Genomic DNA, 16,960 nt, shown 5'->3' with positions numbered 1-16,960 from the left:
GCTCATTTTGCGACTGGCGAAGTCTCGACAGGCCTAGCGAATGCTTTTCCCGCCTCCGCAGCTTCAGCCAGCACTTCTGCTCTTCTCTCTTTAAGGTCTTCCTTTATCGCCTCTCTGCAAAACCTCGCGAGCTCGGACGTAAATTCTTGGTTCCCTGCGGCTCGTGCTGCTCCACGCTGGCGTATCAGCTCAAGAGTTTCAAGAGACAGGCGCCTCTTGGTGCTTTTAAAACTCAGCCTTCTTCGCGCAGTCGTGAGAGTGTTCAACGAGCCGGTCATATTCCTCATCGATGCTGTCCACTGCGGAATATCCCAAAAACCGGCTAGCGTAGCGAAGAGATCCCAGCTGATGATAGTCCTGGAAATTCTCTCTCTGAACTTGGCGGCTTTCTCTGCTCTCCTTGTGAAAGAAAATCTTCCTCGGAGGAGGCGGTGGTCCGATCCCGTATAGAACTTCGGTACAACAGCGACGTCCGTCAGGCAGAACCTTTTATTGACGATGATGTGGTCTATTTCATTACGGTACCCTCCACCGGGTGACTCCCTCGTCCAGCGTAGAGAGGAGGGCTTTTAGAATTGCGAGTTCCCATGGATGGTCTTAGTCGTCGTGATGAACTCGAAGAGCCTCTCCCCCTGGTCATTCCACTGTAGGCTCTGAGTCCCGATGTGAAGTTCCTCCGGCGTTCTTCTTCTTCTTCTTGGCTTTCATCATCAGATCTTCGATGGCCGCTTCCGATGCAAGCGTACGTGCGTTATAAGTACAGATCGCCATCCTAGTCCTTTTCCGTTTTGGTAACCTACATGACTCCTGCAACCACGTCCTACCTGGTGCTCCGTACCAGGCTTTCCTCCGGAATCAGGAGACTTTTCTATTACTGTGTTTTGCGTAAAAATTTTAAAACAGATGGGCAGGTTGCAAGCCTCTAGTCCCATGAGTTTCTGGGAGAACTTCCGTTCTCCCGGAGTGGACATGTGGAGCTTATTTGTTGGAGGCGACTCCAAACCGCCTCCCTTGCACCTTCCAGTCACTTGATTGCAGACTTTTGGCCGGACTGACGTGCGGGATACAGGGATGTCATGAGTGAGTCCTGGATCAGCAGAAATAGGGAGTCCATCCCCTGAATCCACCTGCGTCTCTGGGCAAGCACAATGTCGCTTTTGGTCCGCGATTAGCCCCCTATCCGCCACCCGGGGACGCGCCACGTAGCCTCGCGACTGAACCGACGGATGACACTTAAAAAAGCAACATTTTGCCCGGCTTTCTGAAGTAGTGACAGGTAATCATCTTGCTTCCCTGGTCATGTCATGAGAAGAGCGCTTGATCGTCTTGTTCAAGTTGTCCTGGAGATTCGACCGGACTAATTGAAAAAAGCCTCCTAGTCGTGAAAGAAAGTTCTGGACGGAGGTGGTAGAGGTAGATCTGAGGACATTTAACGTTGATAGGCGGCTAAGTTGAAGCGTTAAGTTCCGCAGATTATCGAATAGCTACGGGTGTACAAATTCTATCCGACCTCTAGCAGAGGATAGAACAGGATGGGCTCTGATACGTTTAAGGATGACGCATGCCGGCAAAGATGCGGTAAGCCGTAACATCCAACCACAGCTTGAGTCAATGAGTCAAGACTGTAGAAATGACAGAAATGAGAATCAAAATAGAGAGTGATAAGAAAAGAAAGAACGTGAACATAGAGAGAAAAAACACAGCTAAGTAGTTTGCATTATCCTCCCTTTTTCTTTTCATGTAGACCAGACCACAAATGCGCAGGACCTTACAATCACAGCAGGCGTGTTTACATAACGTTAAGATATCCACCACATCAAACGAGATCAATGAAAAATAGCAAGACTATCAGATGGTCTTGATGCTTGTTCCTTCGAAGATTATTAGGGTGCTGCAGACATGATGCATTGCAACATGAACTTCACTCAGTCTCTCTACAAAAACGGAATATTATTCCCGAAATGCATACAAAAGAAGGCAGATAGACATTTCAAGCGCCAAAAATGTTAGTAATGATAGTGAAAGGAAATTGAGAGAAACACCGACTGAAAATACTATTCCGTAGGATCTTGTTCATTCTCAACTCCCTCGTAGAAAAGATACTGGATTGATAAAATACCATTTCATTATCTACTATTGTCGATATTCGACAATAGTAAGTACTGAAATAGTATTTCGACTGAGTTATCTCGTTCTTATTATCACCACTTCTTATTCGACAATCTAAATAGTTTCCATAGTTTTTCTTTGTAGCAGGCTAACACATAAGAAGGCATCACTGATTTGCCTCACTGATATTTATTCTGATTTGCTGATAAACGTTATTTTTTGACCACAGAACTTATCGTCAAACCACCTACCTTGCTAATATAGGGTGTAGTTCTGATGACTTAAACCCTTTTTTAACTCACCTGCAGACACCTTTTCCAGTAAGGCATCGATATCCTCGCTTACGCATACATTAAAGGCAAATCAGTGCAAATATCACCCTCACCTTAACATTATCAGTAGTGCTCGACAAGTGAGGTGGGATGAAAGGATTTGTACCGTTCACTGGAAAATGCTAACTATAATTATATAGGGGACAACATAATAAACATTTTATTGCACCTTGTTATTATTTATTATTATTTTTTTCTTTCTATCTTATTTTATTTATTATAATTTTTTCTTTCTATCTTTTTCTACTTTCTTGGTTATTACTATTTTTTCTTTTTATTAGCCGCTCATACAAATCTGACTGTTACTTGAAAGTGGTGCCCCTGCTTTTACTAAACGCAATGGCACTTGAGTATACGCATTTGGAATGTACGAGCAATATAACCTGCACCGTAACATGGCAAAAGCTCCCCATACATTGCAAAAAAGTACTGTCGTCCAGCACCATGCCAGACTCCAACAATCCGCTCTATCCAGACCTCTGCAATATCTGAATGCACCTTTTGCTGCATTGCACGAAACACGCATGAGGGGAGCGATTATAGCAACCTATTGGAGGAGAAGTTTGGATCAACTGTTTCGTCAAGATCATTTAGATCAACGTAGTCAAGATGCGCCATTGTACGGATGCGGGATCGCAAAGGACTCAAACTCTGGGCCCTAAGTGCTCATGCACCTACGGAGACTGCTGAGGACCAAAACAAGGACTCGTTTTATGATAAACTCAATACGTTGATGTCCAATATACCAAGAGAGCAGGCGGTAATTGTCGGAATTGAAGGAGAAGCAGGGGAGACGATGGAATTAGCACAGGTAGCGAAATGATGAAAACTTTTTCTCCTTCTGGGATTCGTGGGATGAAGAAAATCATCCGTTCAATATGGATCGCGAGAGGACACCTGGTTTGTGGAGGCACTCTATTACAATTCCTCTCCATAAGAAGTTACTGAGGAATATCATTGTTGTGTGTAATGTATGAGGTTTTAGAGCGGATTATTCTAGAACGACAAGTCCGACAACGCGAAGAGACCGCGAGCAACCCGGCTTTCGCCCTGGTCGATTGATCAGGTGAGGAGAGTGATTGAAGTGTGGCAGCGGTATTCAAACCCTCTACGGTTGGCTTTTTTGAAATTTGGAGACGCTTTCCAATCTTCTCACCAAGCCCGTCTTCTCAATGCGCTTCGTGCCGATGGAGTTCCAAGAAAATTCGTACTCTTAATGAACGACATGAATAGGAGAACAACTGGTTTGAACCCAGGCTGGATGTACTACACCGTTCGATGTGGAAACTGGAGGTAAAAAAGGTCGTCACAGAATCCTTTCTGTTCAACTTTGCCGTTGATGACATAATGCGAAGAACAGTTGAGCAGTGATCACCGATGTCATTTTAGCTCCTATGCGCATACATTGGTGGATCTCGAGTACGAGTCAGCAAATACACGCTAGGCCAACTCGAAGTTCAACTACTCTACCAAGTGCCTGTAGTCAACGCTCGTCGCCAGCGAAGTCAAATTGCGAGCCTAATTAACCGCAATTAGCCTTATCATAATGTATGGATCATAGACTTTGACAGCGCCGTCGACGGTGATGGAAGAACTTGACTGTATGGAGAAGAAGTTACCTTCAGGTTACTTTTGACCAATGGTGTTCCATAATGAAGAACTTTACTCGGGAGTGGATGTGCGGGTGACACGTGGAAAATATCAACATCTTGCTCGCCTTTCTGAGGTAGTCACGGAAAATCTCCGTCTTCGCCTCTTTGTTCACGATATGAGGAGATCGTCTCGTTCAAGTTGTCCTAACGATGGTTCCAGATCCTAAATGGAAAAGGCCTCCTGGCCGTGAAAGAAAATTCTGGACGGAGGTGGTGAAGGAAGGTTTGAGGACACTTGGCGTTGGCAGGCAGTTCAGTAGAGATGTAAAATTCCGCCGCTCATGGAATAGCGATGGATGGGTAGATTCTACTCGAACTTCAGCTGAAGATCGAACAGGATGGGCTTGTATATGTTCAAGGAAGACACACCCGGCAAAGATGAGGATTGATGCGTTCGGTCGTAACACCCGCCCGCCGACTAGGACAAAGCAAATCATTTTCGCCACTGTGTGTTTCGCGTATGGTTGACATAGTGGACTCAACTTTCGCTCCTAGCAATACTCTGTTGTATGGACAGAAAAGGAAAGTTTCACATGTACTAACTTTTGATGCTTTAACGGAGTTAGTTCAGGCGCCCATGTACAGATAACGTTGCGGTAATTGATGAGAGTGGTTGACGACGTTTTCCTAGTCGCGCCCAAGTGTCGCCGACGCTTCACAAGTGGTGACGTTGCGGATTCATTTCAAGGTCGCACAAAGTTTCGTTTTTCAAGGCTGTTGAACGTCCAAAACGTGTTTATCTTTAAAACATAATTCCCCTGACAAGATTCGCTGATACCCGCAATGTGGCGTGATGTCCTCCTTGAACGCTGTTCTTGGACTATGGAATGTAATTTCTCCTCAACCCTTTATTCTTATCCGCTAATTTTTCATTAACCCTATATATGTGTTTTTGTTGTAAATACGTAGACGCTACCAACTGCAAGCACTTCGCTGGGAGAGAGAATCGAGCCGCTGCATTGGACGAAGCGAGTTTGTTGTGGATCGTTGTTGTTGGTAAGGACATGTGCAAGCGCAAGCCGACCGCACTCTGATCTTTACTGCGAGCATACAAGAAGAGAAAATTTTCAGACTGTTTTGTAGTCTTAGGGCAATACACGCAAACGCTAAAAGTGATTAACCTGGGGAGTTTTCCTGGAAATTTTTATCCGCTCACCATTCTTGTGATGCGGAAGAGTTAAAACTTTCTGTGTTGAATTGTTCCTCGCTGTCAGTACAATGTGGATGAATCTAGACGCAGAGGTTTATCTTACCGAACAGGTTTCCGTCGTTTACGAAACAAAGTAGAAGTTGTAGTTCTTGAAAGGAATCTTTCCTTGCAATTTCTTTGGCGAATATCCTCTGCAAATTAATGATGAGAACTGCAGTAGACTTGAGCATCTAATATTGGTGCCGTCTACCTTAAGTTTCTCAGGTGCGTTGCATTTGTCGCCAATGCAGAAACAAACAATTGATGTGTATGTGTATTCGCATTGTCTTTCAGTCTTGGAAAGTATGCAATTAGTGTGAAGAAGAGTAACACTCCGAGGTTTACTTTCAATTGAAGAGCATGAACTAACACTTTTTCGGTGAAATGGCGTTCAAACATGTCATGTGAGCTTTAGGAATCGTTGTAAAATAAAGTCTCAAACAATTGTATAGTAGTGAAATATTAGATTTAGTTCTCTGATCTAGTTCCGAAGTGCATGTTTATTTACCAACCAGTCTGAACATTCGGCCAACGCCGGACCTCAGACCTCTCGTGGTCCATGCTTCCCATTCCCCCACTGATCAAATTCTACAACAGTGACACTTTTGGCAAATCATCGCTGCAAAATTAAATTAGCCTCATCCTTAACGGCTGTTTGTGCATTCCTTTTCCGAAATCTAAACATTGATGGAAGTTTTCCGTTTCTTCTTAAAAGCATCAAACCTACATCTGGTAGATATTCAAACTTGATTCTATACATACATTCTTTCGATACGACTGCAATTTGAAAACATTATAAAAAAAACATGAGATCTTTTTTCTCCAACAATTAGCAGAGAGCTGTTAATACGGATCACATAGACATTATCGTTCTAATAAAGGTAAGGTTCTAAATGCCAGATAACGTAAGCTTTTGGCTACTATTTAAGTAGCCATTTACATATAAGTTTCTACTTCCTGAAGCTTTCCATGTTTCCAAACAGTTGCGAACGCGCAAAAAAAAGAGGTACACGGGTGGAGTATGTAAGTGTAAAAAGCGACACTTACCACGGCTATGAAACGGTATGAAAATTTACTCCTTGTCAAATATACATAAAGTTATTGCGCAATATTACTGCACCGCGGCACAGAAATTTGAAGCTATTGAACTCGTCCAACCTCCCTCACTGCTTTACGCCACTGGCGCATCAATAAGAGAACCCATCTACCTCTCCTTCGAAATTTAGTTTTACATACATTTTTTACACGTGTAAAATTCACCTTGATCATCTTGACTCCCGTTGATCTTCGAGCTGGTCGAGCGGGCGCCAGTAATTCTTCCATTTGTCCCGGTCGCGTGCCAGAGTAGCCCAGTGGTTCCTCCTTCCGCGAGGGACACGAAGAGCATCATATTTTTCTTTGAAGGACTTCGTGAAAAAATCTGACCATCGAGTCGGCGGTCTTCCTGTAGTGCGCTTAATATCGCGGGGAACCCAGTCGCTCACGGCTCTGGTCCAACGATTGTCGTTAAAGCGCATCAGGTGTCCGGCCCACCTTATTTTACCTTCCTTGGCAAACGCGGCGGCGTCTCTAATGTTCGATCACTAACTTCGAATACCGTCCCTCACTTGCGTGAAACGGGATACTCCTAGCATCACTCTCTCAATTGCGCGTTCAATGACGCTCACCGCGTTTTCTTCCTGCTTGCGAATTGCCCAGGTTTCCGAAGCATAGATCAAAGCAGGAAGTACGGTGGTGTTGAAGAGGTGAGCAGGGAGCCGGGTGTTCCTGGTCTTCTTCACTACATCCTCGATGCTCTTATACGCTCTCCAAGCTGCTCGTCTCCTCCTGCCCAGCTCGGGGGTCAGGTCGTTCATCATGTTCAGTTCCCGACCCAGAATAACGTAGCTGGTGCATTCGGATATGTTCGTTCCTTTGAGCGTGAATGGGGCATCCGAGACGCATCCGTTCCGCATGAACATCTTCATGTTCATGCGGAACGGCCTTTACTAACATCTCTTTGAAGCTTTTGCCTTAGATTGCACCCTACACTTTTCATTATCAAGTTTTAGAGCTCTCGAATTATTCGCTTTTAAAGATCTTTAAAAAAATATAATATATGACAATATAAAATAAATAATAATATCATGATATATAATAACGGACTTATTCTTTAACGTGTGTGTGTGTCAGTCACGAAATTGGGAAAGGGGGTGCGACGGGTCCACCGGCGTCGAGTTGTTGCCTCGAAGCCAGAAAGCTATAAAAAGGGAGTCAACGGGTCCACCGTCGTCGAATTGGTGCGCCGGCGCCAGATAGCTATAACATGGGGTGCGACGGGTCCCGCGGCGTCGAGTTGGTGTGGCGGCGTCGGAGAGCTATAACATGGGGTGCGAAGGGTCCGCCAGCGTCGAATTCCTGTGTCGTGGTGTAGAAGTATCGCGCAGTAACTTCGTGTGCATGTCGCGAAAGGTAAATGGGACGCTACTAACGTTTCATAGTCCTATCACTTTCAGCGTTGTTTTTTACCTCTACTACTCTTCCGTTCTTTAGAAAGTGGAAACACGAATGCTAACTCCTGCTTATATAGCAGCCAACTGTTTACATGAGCTGACGTGGAGCGCTATCTTTATCAATGCGATGATGTCCCTCTCTTCATTTTATGTGAAACATCATTCTGTGATAACTGTTAGGGGAAACAGGAGCAAAACCTATGCTTTGAGAAATGATTCCATGTCGTGTCTATATCATATTGGTATCGAAGGAGTGCTTTAAGGTGAAGTTTGAATGTTCTCCAAATGTAGAACTGACGCGTTTACAAAGAATACTATGGAATTTATAATATAATATATCTATAATATATTACCCATGGAAGGGGATGCGACGGATCCACCGGAGTCGAATTGGTGCGCCGGCACCAGGTAGCTATAATATGGGATGCGATGGGTTCAGCAGCGTGGAATCGTTCTGCCACAATGCAGTATTAATGCGCAGTAACTTCATGTGCATGTCGCAAAAGGTAAATGGGAGGTTGCAACCCTTTCATACCCGTGGCCGCTACGCTACGCGCGCTGTTTTCAACTCTATTACTCCTCCGTGCGCCTGTTTCTTTTCAGGTTTGTTTCAGGTTGGTAGCATGCCTTTCTCGGAATGTGGAAACACGAATGAACCCTGTTGCTTAAATAGTAGTCAGTAGTTTACATGATCTGACTAGGACTACATTATCTTTATCAGTACGATGGTGTCGTTCACGTCATTTTATGTTAAGCATCATTGTTGGGCTGTTGGGGAAAACAAGAAGAAAACCCATGTTTCGAGTGATACTTTCAAATTGTTCTTATGTTAATTTTCTGTTATTTAATTATTAATTTTCGTTGATCAGTGAAGGCAGCGAAGCAAAGACCACTGAAAGTCTGAAGTCCGGCTTTAACCGGACATTCAGACTGGTAATATAAATATATAATAATATATAATAATAAATCCTATAAAAGCGGGAGAAGCATGCATATTCAGACGCTACTGTAACTCATCCTGTTTTTCTATGTATCCTCCTTATACATTCTTAGCGCTTAGTTATGTCATCTACATGGTTCTTGTACATAATTGTGTTGCAAAAATGACTCCTCGCTTAGTCACAGATAATGATAGCTTTTACATCACAATCAGATAACTGCTCTCCTATATTGTTTGTCCAGTTACCTGTATCACTCCTATCTGCGTGTGTGATCGCTTGATTGCATTACGCTACAGCTACATGTGTAATGTTTCTTTCGTATTTGTAACGCCTTGTTATCTTTATCCGCGTTAATGACCCACATGTGAGGTAAACGCTTTGCCAAGTACTGAACCACCGTGAAAACGAATTTATGTTTAGTTCTCATTACTATCGCTTGCAGATTATAGCTTCAGTTACTACTTGCACTTGTTTGGACTACAGTATTACGTTCACCTGCAACGAAATTGTCTTTAAAGTTCGATGCAAACTCAAAACTGCTCTGGGAAACGTAAATAGACATGATTTAGCATGTTAGAAGATGTAAGAAGACGTGTCGAGATGTAGACGACGTAGGAGCGTGGCCACGCATTTTAAGAATGCATCCTTCAAAATGAAGAACACAGGGGCGGTCTTGGGGAAAAACGATTTGTTTAAGTGATTATGCGTCAACCAACTATTTCAGCTTCGAGACTTGGACTCCAATGTGGTGCGACATTGTAGTGCACGGTAATTTCGCTGGAGCATTTCGTGCCTTCAAATATGACTTCTACGTGGCAGTACGGCTTCTCCGTCTTAAGAACATCCCTTATTTATTACTAAACTAAGTTTATGTGTCCACACCTCTTTCGAAAAAAGCACACACAAAAGTCCCATAGGTTTTCACTATACCTCCTTTTGTTTCAATTTTGGACTCTCGCCTACAACGCATACATGTGCTTCTGTTAATCTTTTTGCCAAGAGAAAACAATAAACAAATATCCACCATGCCACTGAAATACCTTCATAGCTGGAATTACGAATCAAGCAAAACAACTACGGCTCACTGAAGGACGTTGAAGAGAATGTCGACAGCGCCGCTCGATGTAACCACAATAATAAAGTGAGGCACTCTAATAGGTGGTCATGTTTGGGACTGCTATTATTCTCAAACTGTGCATAATAAACTATCAAAAATGTCACTGCAACATGTGGAATAATGACGACCTATTTTCTGTGGATGTAACGAAATTCTAGAAAGGAGTGAGAGTGCTCCAATGCCAAAATATAGGTGAGCCAGGACCCTGAAAGCGGAAAAAAGACGATTTTGCATAGGTGCTCCAAAAATGTCGTCAGATTTGTTTACAAGAATCATTCAGAAAGTGAACTCGCATTGAGTACTAAGAAACCACGCAAGGCAACATTCCTTCATACCTTGCATTGTTGCTCCTCCTCAACGGAAAATTCAGTATATTGAAGATTTGGTGGGTAAAATATCAGTAAATGACGTGGTACAGTCTAGCGCCCTTATCAAATCTGTTAGGGATGAGTCTCCTACAGAATTGAGTTTCTTGCATTCAGCGTAAGAGTTAAATGAGCATATTTCTCATAAAACAATGATGATTTTTCATATATGTACTCAGAAAGAAAGGAATTTTGAGGTTATTGCCATGCGAAAAAAAAGACATCCAAAAATGGAATTACGGGTTAAATTAGCGCAAAAAGACTGCATAGGTTGGTGAACAACGATGACGACGCATTCGACGCAACACAATTTGCAGAGTTGTGGAGACAGATTTTGGTTCAGGTTTTTTTTACTACAATTTCTTTTTTCTAACTTTTCTGGTTATTGAAAACCTAGCTGAGATAAGGAGGAACGGTCAAGATGTACCCGTATGATGTGCCGCCACATATCCAGGAGGCTAATGAGCGTCGTTAATCGCACCGCGCGTTTCCTGGCAGCATCGTGATCGCTACAGTAGCCTGGCTGCTCCTCTTGTGTTATGTCTCGCTGACGCCCCTCCCACACTACCCTTCCTGCCAATTTCGCCGCGTCTGCTGCTCTTACGAGGAGTTTCTCCGCCGCGCCCGCAACTCTTACGAAGCGCTTTTAGAATCGAAGGGAAATGAAAATGCCTGATATTAGATGTTGTTCGAAAGTCTATATAAAATATACTTGTAAGTTAATATAAATGAAAGGGGTTTGTATATATGCCATTTAAAAATGCGAATGAAAATGAAATTATCCTATTCTGATTTGTTAGATGGAAATTAATCATCCATCTCTTGGAATGCAAAAGATAGTTCAAACAATCCCCTTTCCCCTTTCCCAGTATGATGCTACTTTTTAACTTTTTTTTTCGCTTTCTAGGAATTTCCTTTTGCTTATCTAGCTAAGTAAAAGTGGCCAACGACTAACGAGGCGCGAATAATGCCTCGCAGACATACATTTTACCTAAAGGTATATCTCGAAAATACAAAGGTCTCTGTTCGCCACTAATACATCTAACCTGTTATATTGATTCTACGTAGGAAACAGATACAAATGAAGCGATTAGATGCTGTTGAAAGAAGTTTGAAGAACCATATAAAGTTTTATTCTATAAAACGTACAAGGAAGTGCTGAAATATTTAAGTTGTGCTCCATATAAACATATCTATATAGAATTTTGAAAAGGTCTTGACTCTTTGATACTCTATGATATGTCTCTGATAATATATCTTTTAATTGGACGAAAGGAACTAGTTTTTCTCTTTAAATCCCGATCATATGTGCTCAATTTACTATTTTCGTACACCAGAACTTGGTGTGTCAATTTGTTCTACACTCCTCTCCCTTCTAAATTCGCAGTATCCACTACTTCGTCGCGGCGCGAACGTCGCGCGCAGCTTTGAATAGATGGCAATAGGGACGGGGTCTGGATGATCTCAGGCAGTCGTGGAGATGTCCGGCTGGTGGAGTGGCAGCCGTGATTACGCGGAGGTGCGCGGCGCTGAAGGGAGGTCAGGAGCGGTCAGCCGGTTTTCACGGGTACCTCTTTTTCCGCACCCGAGATAAGTGGTAAAATTTTCCTTCTTTCAGGACTTTTCCCAACTAGCTTTAGAGGGAACCAGGGCCCACACAGGGACTAAAATTTGCAGTTAGGTGTTTTCTTTAATGTCCTATCAAAAAAGATTGACTACGGTACAGTGGTCGAGCAACAAGGAAAAGTGCGAAAATTTGGATTTGTAACTGAGCGTCAAAATGCGAGTGAGTTTGAACGAAGTTTCACAGGCGCCAAAACCGGTATCAGTGTGATTGTTGGTGCAACAGGCTCGCGGAATAATTCATATTTCAGAACCTGCAAAAATCAGAGCATCAGCATGTCTTATCCTCTCATTCGTCGTTACCTTGTACATGTACACAAATTAAGACACCAGAGGAGAAGCCCACAGAGAAATTGTTAGCTTTATTGAATGTGGACATCTTTTTGCGGATTGGGATGTGGAAAACTAAGTGGTATGAAAAAGTGAACTCCGTCATAGGTAACATGTACAGGAAAGTAATCAGAGTCACAATAAAATTTCGAAATATGTAGTTGAAGAAGGCTAATTATGCGCAGTACGGAAAAAATGGAGCAGAAATTGAATCCCTCATTAAGATGAAGGGACAAAACAAGCCATAATACTGAACTAAAAACTTAACAAGTGTTAATAATGCGCTGTTGAACGAGAAAACGATGAAAACTATAAAGTACGAGAGGAAAAAGGTGTCCCAAATTACTCGTAATTTTGCCATCAGTGACCTATTCTCTCAAGCGCTTTATCATCTTACAGAAAGCATTCAGAGATAAACTCAAACAGCCACACATTAACTAGTGCTTACCTCATTTGCTAGACTTGGTAAAGCAACAGACCACCACGTACCACAACTACGAGTCACAAGAGTTTTTTTGATAGGATCCTGACGGCCCACCCTGTAGATCAAAACTTCCTGATCATAGTTGAACTTCCGTGGTTGATCCAAAATGTCTCACGTGTCCTGCATGCTATGGTCTCCGACTCGATAGTATATTAACTTCTACTTGTATTTCGGAAGTTTGATTACTTATTTTACGGCGTGCTCCGAGTGGGGCGGAGAGTTTAGACTTTGCGAGTCCATCTAGATGCTCCTTGACCCAAACACCCAGCGCTCAATCCTGTGGCGACGAATATAGGAAGCAATGTCGTCCTCTAAACAGGGCATCTGTTGAAACAGCGGGAACAGCAGGGCTACCTAAAAACCTGATCACGCGTCTCAAGAATGGCTTACCTGTATGCCTAGTCATATACACTCTAATAAGAATTCACAACTCTGCAAACGGCCTCGCTTTGCATAATCTAAGTGAATTTAAAGCGAGATTAACCATAAGTGATAGTGGGGAGCCCAAAGATAGATAGAATTTCTTGGCTGCTCAACATGATCCTAAATTAGCTGCTCATATGCATACGTCTCTGCCCACCTAGGCAGTTCCAACAGCTTCCTTGAACAAATTCACAGCGGTTTGTTCGAACGTGAATGTGTAGTAGAGTCTTTTGACGTTACGTCACGCTATACGAACATTTTAAACGATGCGATGCAGGCTCTTCAAGAACTGCTCACGCGGCAAACTTTATTGAACATGCACGGGCTGACCGTTAGGCTATTCATGACTTTGATAAGTGAGTGTCTGAGTTGATCTATTTTATGATGATCGGGACAGTACTATCGACAAAAGAATCTAGCTATGGGACAAAGGCTGACGCCCACTCTCGCCATTTTTTGGATGTCCGAGCTTTTGACGTTACGTCACGCTATACGAACATTTTAAACGATGCGATGCAGGCTCTTCAAGAACTGCTCACGCGGCAAACTTTATTGAACATGCACGGGCTGACCCTATTGTAGACGACAAACCACTGCTATATTGTCGTTATGTAGATTATTCTTGCGTTAATTCTGTCCAACACAGGCAGAATCAAGCAAATACTTCAATCTTCTAAACCAGCAGTGTCCGGACATTAAGTTCAGAAAGGAGAAGCCGTCAGTCAACTGGTTTACTTACTTGAATGTACACACACATCGTGGAATGGGATGTGAAGACTACATGGTATCGAAAACCAAGTAGCAAAAACATCTTAATCTACTATCTTTCAGTGCATCCTAGCAAAATGAAAAAACCCGTTATAGGTTACATGTACAGGACGGCGGCAAGAGTCTTATCGAGTAGCTAGAAGAAAAACATGGTCTGCAAATGTGGCCCATGAAGTGGCAATATCGGCCGGGTACCCAACTAAAGACTGTGTTACTTGACAAACACGACAACCTTTTCGAGGATCCAACAAAGTGGATGGCTCAAAAAAGATTCCGTTCTGTTTACCCTACATATCTGTTGATATGAGCAGAGCGGTGCGGAGCTGTCTAACAAACGAACGGTCTAAGAACGACGTGAAGGTTGTAGAAATAGGAGTGGTGTATCGTATCACGTGCAGGTTGTAGCGGATGGAACACACCCCATGGTTTTACATCCGGATGCAAGAACTACTTTCGCAAAACATACATGAAATTCAGTGGATAAATATCACCTTCTATGCACCATGGCAAAGCGGGTTTTATGAGCGTTTCATCGAATCCGTGAAACATTCACTCTACAAGGCACTGAAAACACACGGCGTACTTCCGGAGATGATCTCTGCACCATCCTCACCGAAATTGAAGCATGTCTTAACTCCAGAGCATTAACGTAACAGGGAACAACCCCAAAAGATTCCACCACAAATCGTCCAATCGACTTTCTACAAAAGGAGCTCGATATCGCGTTACCACTACAGAATGCCACCTCATCCGTGACCAATAATCCGGACCATCTTCCCTCCTAAGAGGCACGAGCTCTGCAGACGCAAAAAGAGGTTCCCGACGCTCTCAAATCTTCCAAGCAAAGCAACAGAAACATCCTGAAAACGTGGCATGACATGCACCTTATCAGTCTGCGAGAGACACACAAACCGAAGACAACCGCCGTAGTTGGTACGAACACTCTTTCAGTCGGAGACATAGTGCTCGTCAGTAATCCCGTACTCCCTCGAAATTACTGGAAGATGGTCCGAATCACAGATCTTCGCACGGTGTCGGATGGCAATGTCCGCGAAGCAGAGCTCATAATATCTACCAGGAGAAAAATTCGCCGCTCAGTGAATCTCTTAACTTTATTGGAAGTTTGGGAACACACTGACCACCACCCTAAGGAAATTTCAGAGGAAAGTTCACCTGCAGCAACTCCTCCCGACATCGTCCAACACCGATATAATTTGCGCCACCGTCCGAATAGACGGTCAGCTCAACTGACTATATCGGCAATTTAGGCACGTCTTACGCGTTCACCTTGATCACCTTGACTCCCGTTGATCTTCGAGCTGGTCGAGCGGGAGCCAGTAATTCTTCCATTTGTCCCGGTCGCGTGCCAGAGTAGCCCAGTGGTTCCTCCTTCCGCGTGGGACACGAAGAGCATCATATTTTTCTTTGAAGGACTTCGTGAAAAAATCTGACCCTCGAGTCGGCGGTCTTCCTGTAGTGCGCTTAATATCGCGGGGAACCCAGTCGCTCACGGCTCTGGTCCAACGATTGTCGTTAAAGCGCATCAGGTGTCCGGCCCACCTTATTTTACCTTCCTTGGCAAACGCGGCGGCGTCTCTAATGTTCGATCACTAACTTCGAATACCGTCCCTCACTTGCGTGAAACGGGATACTCCTAGCATCACTCTCTCAATTGCGCGTTCAATGACGTTCACCGCGTTTTCTTCCTGCTTGCGAAATGCCCAGGTTTCCGAAGCATAGGTCAAAGCAGGAAGTACGGTGGTGTTGAAGAGGTGAGCACGGAGCCGGGTGTTCCTGGTCTTCTTCACTACATCCTCGATGCTCTTATACGCTCTCCAAGCTGCTCGTCTCCTCCTGCCCAGCTCGGGGGTCAGGTCGTTCATCATGTTCAGTTCCCGACTCAGATGAACGTAGCTGGTGCATTCGGATATGTTCGTTCCTTTGAGCGTGAATGGGGCATCCGAGACGCATCCATTCCGCATGAACATCGTCTTTTGTAGATTCGGCTGAAGACCGATGCATCCACATGTTTCGTCGAATTCGGTCAGCATTCGTTCCGGTTGGCTGATGCTAGGTGTTATCAGTACGATATCATCAGCAAAGCGCAAATGGTGTAGCTGCCGACCATCAACCTTCACTCCCATTTCGTCCCATTCCAACTTTCCCATTGCGTTCTCGAAGATGTCTGTGAATATTTTGGGTGAGATTGTGTCACCCTGTCGGACCCCCCTCTTCACGTCAATGATGATATTGTTGTAGAATGGCGCAATTCCGGTCGTGAAGTTAGTGTACAACTCTCGAAGTACCTTTATGTACTGAGTAGGGACGCCTTGGTTGTCCAAGACCGCTTCCGTCTCAACTTGGTCGAAGGCCTTCTTCAAGTCGATGAAGGTGAGACAGAGCGGCTTGTACTTTCGTGGTACCTCGACGAGTTTCGAAACAGTGTGGATGTGGTCAATCGTGCTGAATCCTTTTCGAAACCCTGCTTGCTCGCATGTCTGTCCTTCATCCAAGACTTTTTCAATCCTATTAAGTATCCTATCACTTTTGTAAAGAGCTTGTAGATGACGGACAGTAAGCAGATTGGGCGATAGTTGCCAATGTCATGTGGATCTCCCTTTTATACAGCAACACGGTCTCGCTGGTCTCCCACTGTTTAGGAACCTTGCATTCCGACAGGTAACGTGTAAAGAGCCTCGCCAGGGTGTTGTTGAGTACTGGCGGAAGGTTCTTCAGGTGTTCTGATCTTATTCTGTCGGGACCGTGTGCGGTACGATTTCTTACCGACATGATAGCATGTCGTATTTCGGACGGGAGAACCTCTGGAATGACATGTCCGTCTTCCCTCAGATGGTGAGGAGGCACGTGGACATGGCTGTCGAAGAGATCAGAGTAGAAGTCGTAGATGATTCTCCATCCCCCTTCTCGACGCAATGGCTGTTCCTTTCGGGTTCCGGAGAGCAGTCATCCTCGTCTTGCGACTGGCGAAGTCTCGACGGGCATAGCGGATGCTTTTCCCGCCTCTGCAGCTTCAGCCAGTACTTCTGCTCTTCTCTCTTTAAGGTCTTCCTTTATCGCCTCTCTGCAAAGCCTTGCGAGCACGGACGTGAGTTCCTGGTTCCCTGCGGCTCGTGC

At 44.2% G+C, this 16,960-nt stretch overlaps 1 protein-coding gene across 2 annotated transcripts; it reads right to left on the bottom strand.

Moving 5' to 3' along the window:
- Nucleotides 1-2: 2 nt before the first annotated feature.
- RB195_026538 (uncharacterized protein) lies at nt 3-16,659 on the bottom strand (the record flags this gene model as incomplete). Of its 2 annotated transcripts, XM_064177018.1 has the most annotated exons (10): nt 3-566; nt 825-1,232; nt 2,495-2,553; nt 5,347-5,434; nt 5,494-5,577; nt 9,432-9,548; nt 9,646-9,746; nt 9,801-9,935; nt 15,441-16,351; nt 16,610-16,659. In XM_064177018.1, the coding sequence occupies 10 exons, from the start codon at nt 16,657-16,659 to the stop codon at nt 3-5; spliced, it is 2,517 nt and encodes an 838-aa protein (XP_064071019.1). The 2 variants fall into 2 exon arrangements, with proteins under 2 accessions (XP_064071019.1, XP_064071020.1); XM_064177017.1 differs by lacking the exon at nt 9,801-9,935 and having other exon boundaries at nt 3-357; nt 1,057-1,214.
- Between the last annotated feature and the right edge of the window lie 301 nt (nt 16,660-16,960).

This window comes from Necator americanus (genome assembly GCF_031761385.1).
Source record: "Necator americanus strain Aroian chromosome Unknown Necator_2022.05.29.01.07, whole genome shotgun sequence".
NCBI lineage: Eukaryota > Metazoa > Nematoda > Chromadorea > Rhabditida > Ancylostomatidae > Necator > Necator americanus.
This window is presented reverse-complemented; position numbering and strand designations above follow the sequence as displayed.